Genomic DNA, 16,350 nt, shown 5'->3' with positions numbered 1-16,350 from the left:
AAATAAAATATTGTTCTAATATAATTTTTTAATATTATTTTTGTTTTGAGATTTAAAAAAGTTAAATTTTTTATTATATTTTATGTGAGAGTTTAAAAAAATTATAATAATTATATAAGATGAGATGAGATAATTTGGTTTTGTATACCAAACCAGCTTTTCACGTGTGTGCCTTTAGAGTTTAGAGCAAGATGGCTTATGGTGTGTTTGGGGGCCATGTTTTCCGTGGTATTTAGCAATGATCCTTCCTCCTAGGGTTGGTTGTCCACCTTTTTAAATGGTTGACATCAATGAAATGCCCTGAATCATCCTTCAGTCTGTCTATCAGTGGTTGGTTAACCTTTTTCCGATTTGGTCTTTGGAGAAGAAGATAGGGAGGCAGAGAAGGAAGAGAGGATGGTTAGGGGAGGGGAAAGAAAAAGATGAACTATAGTTAGAAAGGGGGAAAAAGAGAAACTGCAGCTCACCTAAAATCTCTCCTCAGAGGGAAAGCATGGTTGTACTGATCCACCTTAAATGTATGTCCTTTTAATAGCATTTCAATGAAGCTCTTGCCAAAAATAAACAAAGAAATAAACAGGGAAACAAGTCATAATCTTTCTTAATAGGATAATGAATTATAAAGCAGTTCCCAACTCTTCATGGGATTGAACACTACTACATCATCATTATCATCGTCATCAACCCCTAAAAGGGGTTATTCCTCAGCCGGTTCATCTCTGGAGGAGAGAATTTTTAAAGGATAATATGTTCTAAAAACTACTTTATAATTGAGAGCAAGAACTAAGAAGACAAAGGAAAAGAAATGGCCAACCATCCCTCGTTGTTTTTCCCATCTGCTTGTTTCAGATCTTGAAAGAGCAGGCCGCCATGTGTAGCAAAGAAGGGAGCAAACACAAGTGACTCAACTGCCATTAGCTTGATAAGAATGTTGAGAGATGGTCCAGATGTATCCTTGAGTGGGTCCCCAATAGTATCACCAATAACAGCAGCCTTATGCGGATCCGATCCTTTTGGACCAAGGGTTCTTGCATGCTCTGAAGCACCAGCCTATCATTTCAAAACAAAATTCAGAACATAATATATACAATAAATTAGACTTGAAAGTTGAACAGCGAGTCGAGAAAAGATTCCCTGGAGAGTGTTTACCTCGATATACTTTTTGGCATTATCCCATGCGCCACCAGTGTTGGATGCAGAGATAGCAATCTGTGATTGTAGACAAATAAGAAACATATGTATCAAATATAGCTTTAGTGTCCCGAAGTATTAAAGACAACACCAAATTAAATGACTGCTACTGTACTGTTGGAACCATAAATATAACTACCTTACGACCTTGATTAAAAGGTATGCTACTTAACTACAGCTACATGGGGATCCTTCCAAGCATTGAGGCTATAGCATTACCTGTACACCAGAAACAAGGGATCCGGCGAGGATGCCAGAGAGAGTTTCCACACCAAAAAGGATACCTACAAAAAGAGGTGTGAGCATGACGAGAGCACCAGGTGGGATCATCTCTTTGATGGAAGCATCAATGGAGATCTTAACACAGGTAGCATAGTCAGGCTTGGCAGTGCCCTCCATGAGACCTGGGATGGAGTTGAATTGCCTGCGCACTTCCTCAACCATCTTCAGAGCTGCACTTCCCACACTCTTCCTCGTCATGGCAGAGAACCAGTAAGGAAGCATTGCTCCCACAAGCAAGCCAATGAACACTTTTGCAGACAAGACATCAACTGTTGAAATTCCTGTACGGCTCACAAAAGCACCAAAGAGCGGCTGAACCAATTGCAAAGCCCTAGAAACAAAAACATAAATTAAGGTTTTTTATCAGACGAAAAAATAGTTCGGCCTTCATGCAATTAGGTATTCTGATCAAGTGTAGTTATATTGTTTCATCAAAAAATAATGAGACAATCTTATTCAAGTTGTGTGGTCCAACATAAAATCCAGAGCAACAACCAAAAGTGTCAACATCCAAGTGTATATTTTTTTATAAGTAAAAATAAAATTTTATTGAAACAAGTAAATAGGCATAGCCCAAATACACAAGAAGTATACAACATCCAAGTGTATATTAACGTGCTTTTGTGTAAACTCCACCCGAAAATTGAAAATCCAAGAGAAGAACAAGCCAAGTGTCAACACATTAAGGTCTCATAGATGCACCAAGCTATATGTTAATATGCATTTCTGAAAAGTCAACATCCTCCCTCGAGAAAAGTGGGCATGGGGGATATGGCACAACACCTTATGGATACCAATAAATGAAAAAAGCAGCATGTAGAGTAGAGACTTTTCAAACCTTTCCAATAGCAGCAGTGGTGTTTCCTGCAGCATCGAGGGCATCGGTTCTTTCTCGAATCCTGTGGCTCATGCCTGCCATCTCAGCAATGCCTCCAGCATTATCACTGATGGGACCATATGCATCAATGGCCAATCCAGTAGCTATGGTGCTCCGCATTCCAAGGGCAGCCATTGCAATACCATACATAGCAGCAAAGCTGAAACTAAGATAGATACTAACAGCAATGGCAATAATAGGAATAATAACAGATTTGTAGCCCAAAGCAAGGCCAAAAATGACATTAGTAGCAGCTCCAGTCCGGCAGGAATCAGCAACGTCTTGTACAGGACTGCAAGAAATAATGACATGCAATAGTTGATTTAAAACACCAATCAACAAAAGCAGAAAGGTGCATTCATAAATGCTTCCAAAACTAGTACCTGTAAGCATTGCTAGTGTAATACTCGGTAACAAATCCAATAATAAGCCCAGCCCACAAGCCAACAGCAACGCACAAGGACAGCTGCCTGCACACACAAAACAAAGGCAGCATGTCTAAAGGCTGCATGGATGTCCTGAATAACCATAATGACTCCAATAAACACATTCAACTAAATCAGAAAAACATGGAGTTGCAAAATGCCTCTCATTTGATGCATTAAACAAGCAATGAAAACACTACTCCCTCCAACCCCAAATGTGTCTTGAGAAAAATATAGATAGTTTGCTTTTTTGAGAAAGTCGGGCCTCAGAGATGAGCATGACTTTTGAGTGAGAGATTTGTTTACTGTTTGAGAAAAATATGTATGGTTTATGAAAATGTCAAATAAATGTTTACCAGTTCTTCACAAATTTCTGAGTTCCAAAGTTGAATATGGTGAAGGAAGGTGGGAGCGCAATCCAACTAACAAGTGCAACCCCAGCAGTCATCAAAACAGTCGAAATGATGAGCTGCCTCTTCAATGCTGGCTCAATTTCTTTCACATCCTTGATTTCAAAGAAATCAGTTGCAAATAGAGTGGTGATCAAACAAACAAGGATACCCACAGAACTAACAATGAGAGGATACAGCATTGCAGTAAAGTCGTGATTGATCCCAAAAGAGGATATGGATGCAACAACCAGGGCAGCACAGGAAGACTCAGCATATGAGCCAAAAAGATCAGATCCCATACCGGCTATATCCCCAACATTATCACCAACATTATTGGCTATGACCTGACAAGAAGACGGTCAAATTAAAAGTGTGAACAGGAAAAGAGCTATTTCATAAACTAAAAGTTTTCTGAGAAGTAGAGATCCTTACAGCTGGATTTCTAGGGTCATCCTCAGGAATGTTTCTCTCAACCTTTCCAACAAGATCAGCACCAACATCAGCAGCTTTAGTATAGATACCCCCACCAACTCTACCGAAGAGAGCCATGGAAGATCCACCAAGACCATAACCAGTGATAGACTCAGAAAGGCCTTCCCAATCATCACCATAGTACAGCTTAAAGAGATTGATGGCAATGTAAAGCACCAAGAGACCGTTGGCAGCAAGGAGAAAGCCCATGACAGCACCAGATCTAAATGCTGTGATAAATGCCTTCCCAACGCCCTTTCTTGCCTCCAGGGTGGTTCTGGCATTAGCATAGGTAGCAATCTTCATTCCAAGGAAGCCAGAGACCACCAAGGTGAAAGCACCAAGCAAGAATGATATGGTACTGAAGATAGCAGTTGCAAGAGCAGGCTTGCACAACTTGGTTGGGTCATATGTGCAAGGCTGACTGCTTGTGCTAAAACCCTCCACAGAGCCAAGGAAAAGGAATATCAATACAGCAAAAGCCGCCATGAAAATACCAACATACTTGTATTCCGTAAATAGGAAGGAGGTTGCTCCTGTAACATCCATGCACCACAGTATTAGTGAACCCCAAAGGACACATCAAAAATTGAGATAAGACTTTGGAACTAATGAGATGAGAAAATTACCAGGCTATAGTAGTGCCTTTAACCAGATTATAGCAAGACATAAAAAAAATAAAAAAAAAAAGGAAAGAATTGCCACATATATAACACACATAAGACAAAATTAACACCTTAATATGATTTACATAAAAAAATTTGTAAGTAATTTAATTTACATAAGTATCAGTAACTTCAATCATTTTTCTTCTGATAGCCTTGATAACAACTTAAAGCACAGATTGAATCTTATCAAGAACCAAGGCCTATCCAACAAGCTGTGATGCTTGAAACTGCTGATTATTCAGCCTTTGAGGTGAAAATGTGAGGAATGATTAAATCGCAAAGAATGAATGCATCCTCAATTCATACACACTAGGGAATCTTAATCATCTCGAGTTATATGTAAGCATTCTGTTCTTCATGAAGAACCATACAGTTATACGGTGTACAAGTGGCATGCATGTAGATGAAAGGGGCCCATCAAGTATCGGACATACCAAATTTATTATCAGTATTGATCTTCTCTCTATACCCTCAGAACAGCAGAAGTTCGTAATAGCATATTGTTCGAACTCATCCAGTATAATGGTCCTCAAATGAAACGTCCCCTCCAGGGCAGGGTGCATGACCACTAAAAACGCTACATCTCACGTTAGGATGAGTTAGACTCTGTTAGAGGCCATCTTAAGATGCATATAAATGATATTCATCTTTGTGAAGGTTAAATGGGATGCATCTTTGGACTTGAAGAAGAGGAGAATGGGGATGGGGTTAATCAGTAGAAATGAAAATGGAGAGGCATTGTTTGCTGTGTGATAGTAGAAGGAATGTACAGTCTCCGGAAGTTGCAGAAAGCATAGCTCTGTGGAAGGCAATGCAGATTTGTATTGAACTCAATATTCAGAAAGTTATCTTTGAAGGGGATGCAAAGGCAGTCATCATGGCTGTGAAAAGTGAAGAAGAAATCTTGTCTCTTGTTGTTCCGTTGATTGATAATATTAGAAATGTTTTTAAGCATAGGAAGGACTGGTTTTTACAGTTCGATTATAGGGAAAAAAAACTCTGTTGCTCACAATTTGGCCAAGGCCGCTTTACACTTAGATCAGGAAAAAGTTTGGATAGAAGAAGTCCCAGATTTCTTAGTTAATAGTTTGGAATTTGACAGAAGATGTATACATGAAACACATTTATAATATACTGAGGTTTCTTTCAAAAAAAAAAAATGACTCCAAAACAAAATGTGTCTTTCACCGTACACACACCAAGAAAATTTCCAACAAATGAAAACTAATTGGAAGTACGAAGAGAAAAAAACTGGAAAAGGTGAAAATTATAATCTATTTAAAAAACAGGTATTACACCCTCTGACCTGTTAAATTAAAGGCACATCTATGGTTAAGAAATTGAGATCAAGAAATGTTTATAAAGTAGGTGGCAATTAGCATAGTAAATACATCCAAACACGATCAGTATTTCAGACTTTTCAAGATATAGTAATTTCAATGAAGCTGTCAAAAGGTGGCTAATCAGCACACATCCCCTTCGAAAGGGAAGTTCCATGCTCAGTATATGGGAGGAAGAAAAAAAAGTTACTGTACACCGGCCAGTGTAGAACTGCTTCCTTGCACCAGTGTTCTGGATCCCGCCCATACGACCCAATGCAGGGAGGGAGACTGGGATCACTTCAACGAGTGTATTGAACAATTTATCATGTGGTAGTGAGGGAATTGCCATGTAGGTTTGAATGTCTCGGAAAAATAACGAAAGAACAAAGCATTAAAGTCCAATTCTACGGAGAGTCCAAAGTCTAGTGTGATTCTGCAGACCAGGTGCTAGCTTTAATAAATCATTAAATACATGCATGAGGAAGTGTGCATGATCACACCCAGGCACCTACTCACATACACGCGTAGAGAATGATAAACATTAGAGATCGAAAAAGATTAATGCTGTATCTAGTCATAGAGTTTATAAGCATTATGTAATTATTTTGAAAAGAAATGATGTTTATTATTAAAAAATTAATTTTTTTTTATATAAATTTCGTATTTACTTATTTTTTTCAAAACGATTACGCAGTACTTACATATTCCGCCACTATAAATATCATTTCTTATCGAATAAACTCCCAGCGTATAAAGTTATAAACAATAAGATTTAGCTACCTACTAGTTCTCGTGTAAATTAATATTCCGCTGGTTATGCAGTTCAAATGAGATGAAATGAAATAATATATTTTATTAAAAATTAAATAAAATAGTGTTATAATATAAATTTTTAATATTATTTTTATTTTAATATTTAAAAAAATTGAATTGTTTATTATTTTTATATGAAAATTTAAGAAAATTATAATAATTATATAAGATGGGATGAAATAAATTAATTTTAGACATAAATTGTTTCGACGACTCTTTTGCGTATACAGACAAAATGATAAGAATATGAAATAATGTTGATCACAAAATATAGAAGAAGATTTCTCAGTGGGCCCAGGTCCAGAACCAGCGAGCAGTTTCATATCAGACGGTGAAATCATAATACAACAGCAACAGCTTAAACATGCTCGGATTATTCATATCTTACTCAACAAGTCAACAACACCCCAATAATAAAACAAAATAAAGTAATAAAAAAAAAATATACTGTCCAAAAGGCAGAAAAAAAACTGTCGCTTTCACGCACAAGCCCTGACAACAGACCACCGACAAGGCGTCACCAATCAAAACAAAACGCTTCCAACAGAAGAAATTACTTCAAACGCGTAGTCTCAAACAAACAGCACAAATCCAGAAAAAGTGAACAATGAAATCGAAACACTACGAAATCTGCCAAGACGACCAATCACCAGGTGGGGGCAGAGAAAGCAAGCAAAAAGAAAGGAATTGAAATAGTTAAAAGGATTCGAGTATTTCGAAACTCAAGGAGAGAGAATGGAAAAACCTTCAGCAATGGCGCTTTGGATATCGGCGCACTTGAGGACGACGCTGTGATCAGTAAGGCCTTCCTCTTCTTCAATGAGGTATTCGGCGTGGCCATTCTTGCCGGCGCCACCGTCGGTACCTGCGGAGTCGAGACCGTGCGGCGAGAGCTTGACTCGCGAGACGAGGAGCCACTGGACCAGCGCGAACGCTATTGCCACCAACGCACGCCGGAATCAAAATCTCAACCCCGATAGCTGGCAAGAGCGTCTCACCCATGGCCAAACAGACCCAATATTCCACAAACAAACAAACAGTCTCGTGAGAGTGAGTGAGAGTTTCTGACGAAGTAACGGTCCATATTAAATTAAATTGGGGTGACGTGAGATGATAAAATATTATTAAAATATTATATTTTAATTTTATTATTATTTTAAAATTTAAAAAAAATAAATTATTTACTGTAGAAGCTTGTAATTAATATGAAGGGAGCGATGCCTTTATGTATCTCCATGTCTACGTACGTGCCATTCCAAACTAAATTGTCTACGTACTAAGTACATTCAAAAGTTATTCTACTTGTAAATACATCATCCAATTATTAAATCATAAGATTTGGTTTTAAAATTTTAAAATTTTTCATAGTATTTTACTAAGGCTGCATTTAATGTTAAGATGATTTCAAATGATCTAGATTAATTTATAAATAATAATATTTTATTAATCTCATTTCAATCTGTTTAAATGTATAGATTAAGATATATGTTTAAATATATGAAATAGGTTGAGATAGTTTTAACTTTTCTATAAAAGATTGAAAAAATAATAAATTTCATTAATAATTAACCATTAAAAAGTATTGAATACACTCATTAAATAAAATATTGAATAATTTATCATGTGATGTCACCCGAATTGTGTGAAAAAATAAAAAAATTTTAATAATAAGTTAAAATATTTTTACTATCTAAACGAAATTTTAATAATTAGGAAAGATTATATTTATTATTAATTATTTGAAATCATGAATATCATTAAATATTTAATAAATTTAATTTATACAATTATTTTGATCCAATACGGTTCGAAATACATGAGAATCAAATGATAAATAGCCGTACAGGACAGATTGATTCCTATAAAAGAAATTTCGTTGAGGGGAGTGATGGGTCGGATTTTTCTGCCCTCACGGTTGGTCGTGTCTTTTTGCTCATCGTACAAGCTTCTCGTTTTCTTGTTTCCTTTTGAGTGTTGCAGTTGTAACTTAGAATTTTGAGGTGGCTTTTTGTGGTTGTGTATTGGATTCGTGTGGTGTTAAGTTATGCGATATTAGATTAGGTCTGATTTGAATTTAGAGATAAGTTAAAGATGATTTATAAATAGTATAATAAAATATTTTTTTAATATTATTATTATTATTAATTTTAAAAAAATTAAATTATTTATTATATTTTATATAAAAATTTAAAAAAATTATAATAATAAAATAAGTTGAGGTTGGTTTTGAATTCAAATGATGCCATATGGATTAATACGAATGTGGCATTTTTAATTAAATTGATCAAACCCTAAAATTGAGCTGACTTGTATATTTATTTTTACTTAATTAATATAATTTCATATAAAATATATAGATAATTATATAAATCATTCACAATTATAATTTGATGCATGATAAAATATTTTTTTATCAATATCAAATCTAATAAAATATTTTTTTGATCAGTATCAAATCCAATGATATAAAAGATAAATAATATTTTTATAAGATAATTAAGTAATGAAAATTACAATTGGATTCATGATAAGATGTGATGGGTCCTATCCAAAAGAAATGAAGTTTGACGTCAAAACTTGTTATCTCAGTTTGTGATTCATTGGCGATCTTTTCCTTAGAAAGGTCATCTAACAACAATAAAGGTATATAAAACTAAACACTCATACAATATGAAAATATAATTTATTTATGTTATATGGGTTGATTTGGGTTTCATAGGTTGACATACAAATCATTCATTTGTTAATCGTGTCTTATCGGATCAATTTGTTTTGACTCAAACTCATTTATATTAAATCTACACATATTTATTTTTGTGTTATATATATATTCTTATTGGGTTTACATGTTATGTCATATATTAGCACCCATAATTTGGTCAGGTGGCTTTTTGGGGTAAAGATAAATTTTTTAGAGAAATATTCAATCGACACATAAATCCTACACAATATAGTTTACATGCTAACGTAGTTTAATATTATCTATTAAATTGTAAAAATATTTTTATTATAAAATAGATCTAATATATTGCATTAAGTCATGTTAGTTTGTAAACTTTTTTTTATAACAAACCAAACATTTCTCAAATTTTCTTTATTCCAAAGTGTTGGCTACTTTCGTGTGAATGCTATCCTTGATAGTTAATATATAATCACATGGCAGATGATATAGTTGTGTTTGAATGGTGAGATATTTTCAAGTATTCTGTGAATAATAGTAAAGAAGTAATAAAAAATAATGATTTTATATTAAATAGTAGTAAATAGTAATAAATAATAATAATAAAATAATAAATAATAGTGAAGTATCATGAGAATATCTGAAATATTCTCGTAGGCAAACCCTCACAAGACAAGCTACATGATGTCTAATATAATATAAAAAGAATTTACTTTCATCTTCCTCTTCTTTATATTCACAAATTAAAGAGAACCTTCCTTTTAACAAAGTTATACGGACTGTTGTCAAAGTTTAAAAATCATATTCTATTTCTGTCTACATATAGAATGTACCATCATGATCCTCACCCGTTAATTACCTTATCTTTTGCATGCTCTACCATAGTTTGAAGAAAAATATGTTATGCATTACACTCTTATTTCACTTATATACTATGTGACATTATTTATAATCTTTGGATCGTCTTTTATTGTTCTTAAAAAAAAGACAAATATAAAAAAATAATTCTGCATCAACATAATTAGATAAGATTGATATAGAAATATCATATATATATATATATATATATATAAGTTTTGCTATATACAAATAAGTTGGTGTACTAATCTACGTACTAATATTGTTGCCTTCATATTCTAAATTCAAATTAGCACTGTTTTCAATAAAATTTACTTTTTAACCAATCATACACAGAATCGCTTGCAATTAGATTTTTCCTATATATATATAGTTAGAATAAAGTTTGGATCAAACTTTAAAAGAGATTTCATTGAACTAGAAAAAAATATAATTCGAGTTATTATATTCTCAAATTAATATGTAGAGTATACAATTTACATCAGTTAAATAATAAAACTTAATTTATAAAATTTAAAATTTATTTTTTAAATTAAATTATTTAAACGCAAGATTGTTGTAGAAAAAATATCTCAATTTGGACAAAAGTTGGGCCACCTTACTAGGCCTTAAAAGGAGAAGCCCATAAATATTAAGGAACAAGATTAATTACTTGCTCTCCGTTCTATAAAAAATAAAAATAAGAATTAATAGGCCTAACTTGCCTTTTACCAAATTGAGCTTAAGTGTACCGAATAATTTTTTTTTTAACTTATAAAATTTATTTTAAAAGAGTAATATTATATACAGTTGTGAGTTTATAAAAACAGTTCAATTATTTTAAAAAAAAATAAAATATATTATTAAAAAATTAATTTTTTTATATAAATATCATATTTATTCATTCTTTTAAAAAAATTATGTAATATTTACATATTTTATAATTATAAATATTATTTATTATTTTTAAATGAGTTTATAAAATTTATTTTTATTCAAATAAAAAAGAAACTCATTCGGTGAGTCCAAATATCTCTTCTTTTCGAGATGATTGGGTTTCCTCTGCAAAATAAAAATTCCAATGACACGTGTTCTCTATCTGCAAACGACTGTGACGTGGACGGAAGTTAGGGAACTCTCCCTCTTTCCTTTGTCCTAGACTCGAAATTGCCCAAACACGCACATACACTCCTTTTCTCACTCTCTCTCTCTCTCTCTGCGCGTGTCTCACACAGACTAGGCTCTGAATTTCTTGACCGTACGTCCACGCGAGGACCTTGTTCCCCTAAGCACTGCTCCAACACCGTAAAGCCACAGACACACCCACAGAGAGAGAGAGAGAGAGAGAGATTCCACAAACTCGAAAGCCTGTTGTAGGTCGTGGTCTATCTCAGCCGCTAACTCTGTTTTTGGTGTTTTTACTGTTATATATATTCATAAATATTTTTGTTGTTGTAGTTGTCATGGGGAAGAGGAAGCGTATTCCAAATCCGAGCGACACCCAACCTCCCATTTCGTCCTCTCCTTCTTCAGGTTGGTTTCTTTCTTTTAATTAATTTATGGGCGCTGTAATGCCGGAAAAGAAGTTGATTTTCTTAAATGATTTCTACTTAATCGGGCAAAAATTTAGTTGAGGTCTTTTCTCCCCCCATTTTCATTTTTCCCAGAAAGAGAACTAGGAGGGAAAATGTTCTGATGAGGGTTTTGGGGTTTTTTTTTTTTTTTTTTTTTTTCCATAGTTCTAGTTTGTCTTAAAACTGTGGTGCTACCTGTTTTTATGCGTCTCTTTGCGACTTCCTCTCTTTGTTCTTCTTCTTCTTATATTACTAACTTTTGGGCTATTTTCTTGGTGATCAATGGGGCTTTTGTTTTTAATCGGTTTTCTTGATTGGTTTAGTGCAATGGAAGTATAAATCACAAGTTGTGCATCGTAGCAGTTTGTTTATTGATGGAAAACTACTTTCATTGATTTACGTTGCAATTAATATTGTAGCAATTGTCCGATATTTTTACGTATAAATTCGGAGAATTTTGAAAGTTTGATTTAGATGGACCATAATTGCTTGCGCCTTTCAATTTATTTCTTTTTGAAGGAGCATATGTCTAGTCACTTTGAACCATTCAGGTGCATTTCGAAATATGTCTTGATTTTCAAGAGTCAGAAAGAAAAAAAAATCTGCATGATGTTTTCTCAGCTAACAAACTTCATTTCTACTGCAATGAAAACACCTTATCTGCTGTTTAGCACGTTTAAAGACTACAAGCTCCAGCATTATCTCACTTTTCCACTGGGCATTCTCTTGTTGCATATAAGTTAAGTGCTCTTTAGGTTCTCTCTTTCTCATTTATGTAAACTACCTTTCCCAGTACTGCCTCCAGTAGTTGGAATGAATATGCTCGTATCTTTGTTTTCCTCTCAAAGCATTTGACATGATATTCAAGAAATTAAGCTATAGAGACTTTTGGTGACTATTCTGTGGTATTTGGTTATTGCCCTTTCTATCCATCAAGATCGATACTTTTCTTATTGCACAGTTGAATGAATATTAGTCAATGCCCTTGTATTAGTTTTCTGTAATACAGTGCTAGTTTAGGGAGTCTCAGTTCTTTACTCAAATAAGTGGTCCCACATATCTTCCTTCCATATTGTATTTTGCTACTCCAGTTACTCTTTTGGGCCCCCCGCCGGGGGGGGGGGGGGGGGGGGGGATTGTATCCTTGATTGCTTGATTGCTAAGTTCATAATCTTGCCCTTTTTACTTTGTCGGTCCTGTTGTATTATTCTATACCACATGAACAGTGGGGTTAATATGATAATTGGGTCCATTTGGTAAGCATTTTCAAGGTCACTTTCGTCGTTTTGGGGTCTCTTTGGTACCAGAGGGGATTCCCCCCCTCCACCATAGCCCACGCAGCAGCCATTGCGAGTGATGGCAACTATGTGCGGATCTACCCCCTCCACTATGGCTTGTGTAGCCGCTGTGTTTGAGTAGTAGCCCGATTTGTGTGGGTGTATGAGCTCTGTTTCTTTATTCTTTGAGAAGGAATTTTAAGAATTGTTTTTGAAAACTTTCTGTTTGGCTTCCCTGGTTTTAGTTCTCAAGAACAGAACCGTTGGTGGAGAAGTCAATGTCCTGATCTTGGTGTTGGTGGTTCGTGGTCTATCTGAGTTTTAGGCCTCGTTTGGTTACACAAATGAGACGAGATGAGATGTGAAATTTGTGAATAGTAGTGAGATAATTAGTGAGTAGTAATGAAATGGTTTGAGTTAAGATGTTTTATGAATTTTGAGATATGAGAGAAAAAGTTGAATAAAAATAATATAAAGTTAAAATATTATTAGAATATAATTTTTTAATGTTATTTTTGTTTTGGAATTTGAAAAAATTGAATTGTTTTTTGTGTTTTGTTTGGAAGTTTGGGAAAGTTGTAATGATTAGATGAAAAAGTTAAAAATTTGAAAATTTGAAATTGAAAAGTGTTTTGTGTTTGAATGGTGTTTTGATGTTGAGATGAGATGAAATGGGTTGAAACCATCTGTGAAACCAAATGGAGCCTTAAAAAGGAGGAACTTCACCTATCATGGATATAAGAGTTTGATATTAGCTGGAAATTTGCATTTCTTTTCTCCAAGTGCAATTTTAAATTTTCTCTAAATGAAGTGAGAATGATTATTTTTTGTTTTGTATGTTATATTGCAGGTACCATGCCTTGCTCCTCTGGGATGGAATTAATGTCAGAAGAGGTTAGTGTTTTATCCTTTTTTAGATAAATGTAATTACTATTTCTAACTTTTTAAACCTTTTTAGGCAATGTCCTTCCTCTCTTATTAATGCTGGAGATTCCTAAGACAGTCTTTTCTTTAATGAAGATTAAGAAAGAGAGAGTCTCCTAGTCCACTATTGTTTAACATCATTTTTCTTTTCTTTTTTCTTTTTTCTTTTTCATTCATGCATAGTTGTATCATTATATTTTTTATTTTTGCAGAAACCTTTGCATTCAGTTGACTCTAGTGAACTAAAGACTCTCGCTTCTGTCTTGGATATTACGGATGGTTCAATGAAATTACTAAATGCCAATCCTACTACTGTGAATCATCATCAGAGTCTTGGACGTTCAATGTTTTTAAAACGGTCCCGCCATTACTATGCTCATCAGTACTCGAGGCGCAATGCAGCTAATCATGCCAATGCATCAACTTCTCGTGGTAAAGCTGCTTCTTTGCGTGATGAGAGACTATCCTTCAAGTTGGCCACTCAATGTACCCCACATACTGGATATCCTCCAGGTTCATTTTTTTCCATGGTTTTGAATTTTGGTCAATTTTACCAAATCCAATTTCTTTGACGAGAATTTAGACCAAGGAAGGGGCTTTTACTCCACTTGATGAGATGTCCAGCTTTATGATGATTTTGGTGCTTTAAATATTGTCACTGCCAATAGTAGGGTTTTTTTTTTTTTTTTTTTTTTTTATAATAATAGAGGTGTTTTAATAATAGGGAACACAATGTAGAAGAACTCTGGAAATTTTTTATGTGTTCCTTGTTTAGTTGCTTTTCAGCTCTTGTACTTAATGGAGGGGTTGTCCATGAGTTTTTGTCCACGCTTTTCTAGTATTAGAATGTATTTAGGCGTTTCTTTTGTATACATCCTGTGTACATGGGCTTCGCCTATCACATTTGATGAATATAACTTTTACTTATTAAACAAAAATATTGTCACTGCCAAAATGACACATCAAGTGATGAATGGGGTGACTACCATTTCCTCTTTTACAATACACATGTGCCTAGCTCATCTTCTAGAAAACAAAAGTTAGATTTCTTTGGTATGGGACGACTAGTTTCCACCTTTTACAAAATTCAGATTATCCTGCACTTGAAACCTGAAGTCAAGTTTCTGAAAAGGTCCCTTTTGGTTTTTCATTTTGATTTACTATCAATTATTCTGCTGTGTAAGATATGCAATATAATTGTTTTCCTCTTCTTCTTTTTTTCAGAAAACATGGGGAAGGAAATTTTCAGGCCAGATAGACTTAGGTCTAGCTCCTTGGTAATGGATGCAGCATCATCAGATGCAGTGAAGATGGTATGTGGGTTTTGTCAGAAGCCATTGAGACGGAGACCTTATTTCCTTGGAAGTAGACTGTCTTCTGGTGAACTCTCTGTGGTGGCAGTTTTAGTTTGTGGTCATGTTTATCATGCAGAATGCTTGGAGCAGAGAACATGCCTCGACGATAAACGTGACCCACCCTGTCCTCTGTGTCTGGGATCGCTCTCTCAGGACTGTGACTCGGGTGGACATGAGTAATTGGAGAATATATTATACTTTACACTAATTTACTGGTCATCTAGAAGTTGCAGGACTGGTCGGTAGATGGAAATACAGCCAGTTTTTGTATGAACAGCAGGGTGTAAGAAAGGGCGAGGAATTTGGCCTTACATTTTATTACCTATAACAACTTACAAGTGTTGAAGTTTTATGTATTTCACTTGGTTTTATTGCAAGTTTTTCCATAGGCAGATCAGAGTGACCGGCTTATGTTTATCTGAAGAGAGAGATTGCTTGTTCACGTTTTTATTTTATTTTGGCACCATAAATAATGTAATCTTCTGTTATTATATTTGATAACTTCTGCAGCTTGTTACTCTCTTTTCTACGCAGAAGTGGAGAGTGAAACAGTTGATGGTCTCGGTTGGCACTAGGTGTCTGCAACTTCAACTTCAAAACCATTCTACTGCGAAGACGGTTGTATGTTTGGCGCATATCTTCTTTTTAAGCTAGGTAGAGATATCTGACTTAGAGATGTTTGGTCTCCTAGCTTGCTATCCATACTGGCCGGGGCCTTGATACTTCAGCCGTTTTAACTTGTTTGGACAACAATATTAGCTTTGGTTGCATGTCTTCATCCTACTTTCAGATATTGTTTAGAGGAACAACATGATTCAAATCAATGTCTACGTGTGAAAAGCACAGTACAACAGGCCTCGTCCCTGAGAAAACCATCTAGCAATTCTCTTGATAGGAACAATTGGATAGGCTTTAGCCTCCGTTTGGATGTTGAGCTGAGTTGAGTTCTTTATAAATAGTAGTGAGTTGAGTTGGTGGAGTGAGTTTTGTGGAGCTCATCTAAGATGAGTTTAGATGTTAAAATGAATTTAGATGTATTTATGAAAAGTTAAAAAAGATTGTAGGTCTCGCATATAAAAGGTGTTGAGTTGAAAAAATGTTGTAGGTCTTACGTGTAAAGAGATTTTGAGTTGAAATGAGTTTAGTGATTTGAGAGTTCGGTGTTTGAATGTTAAACTCAGTTTAAAATTAGACTGAACTGAGTTAATCTAAATTTAGTTCAAATACCCAACAGGGTTAATCTATGCTTTCAAAAGCAAAAA

General features: G+C 34.6%; 1 protein-coding gene and 1 pseudogene across 4 annotated transcripts; one reads left to right on the top strand and one right to left on the bottom strand.

The window, feature by feature from the left end:
- Positions 1-597: 597 nt before the first annotated feature.
- On the bottom strand, positions 598-7,517 carry LOC121251699 (annotated as a pseudogene). Its single transcript, XR_005938085.1, has 8 exons — positions 7,187-7,517; positions 3,600-4,174; positions 3,132-3,511; positions 2,734-2,820; positions 2,312-2,642; positions 1,411-1,804; positions 1,150-1,209; positions 598-1,050 (listed from the first exon to the last, which is right to left on the bottom strand). The product of XR_005938085.1 is annotated as a pyrophosphate-energized vacuolar membrane proton pump-like (transcript).
- Positions 7,518-11,131: 3,614 nt separating this feature from the next.
- On the top strand, positions 11,132-15,581 carry LOC121253129. Of its 3 annotated transcripts, none has more exons than XM_041153061.1 (5): positions 11,132-11,331; positions 11,417-11,491; positions 13,660-13,703; positions 13,946-14,246; positions 14,958-15,581. In XM_041153061.1, exons 2-5 carry the CDS (start codon positions 11,422-11,424, stop codon positions 15,266-15,268), a joined length of 726 nt encoding a protein of 241 aa, XP_041008995.1. In that variant the 5' UTR covers positions 11,132-11,331; positions 11,417-11,421; the 3' UTR covers positions 15,269-15,581. The 3 variants fall into 3 exon arrangements, with proteins under 3 accessions (XP_041008995.1, XP_041008993.1, XP_041008994.1); XM_041153059.1 differs by having other exon boundaries at positions 11,132-11,335; XM_041153060.1 differs by lacking the exon at positions 11,132-11,331 and having other exon boundaries at positions 11,342-11,491.
- The last annotated feature ends 769 nt before the right edge of the window (positions 15,582-16,350 follow it).

This window comes from Juglans microcarpa x Juglans regia, chromosome 2S (assembly GCF_004785595.1).
Source record: "Juglans microcarpa x Juglans regia isolate MS1-56 chromosome 2S, Jm3101_v1.0, whole genome shotgun sequence".
Classification (NCBI taxonomy): domain Eukaryota; kingdom Viridiplantae; phylum Streptophyta; class Magnoliopsida; order Fagales; family Juglandaceae; genus Juglans; species Juglans microcarpa x Juglans regia.
Note: the sequence above shows the minus strand (reverse complement) of the source record. Positions and strands in the feature narration are given on the sequence as shown.

Coding starts and splice junctions, on each gene's coding strand:
- LOC121253129 (XM_041153061.1), top strand. CDS start 11,422: ATGGGGAAGAGGAAGCGTATTCCAAATCCGAGCGACACCCAACCTCCC. Junction 11,492..13,659: donor TTCGTCCTCTCCTTCTTCAG/GTTGGTTTCTTT, acceptor GTTATATTGCAG/GTACCATGCCTTGCTCCTCT. Junction 14,247..14,957: donor ACATACTGGATATCCTCCAG/GTTCATTTTTTT, acceptor TCTTTTTTTCAG/AAAACATGGGGAAGGAAATT.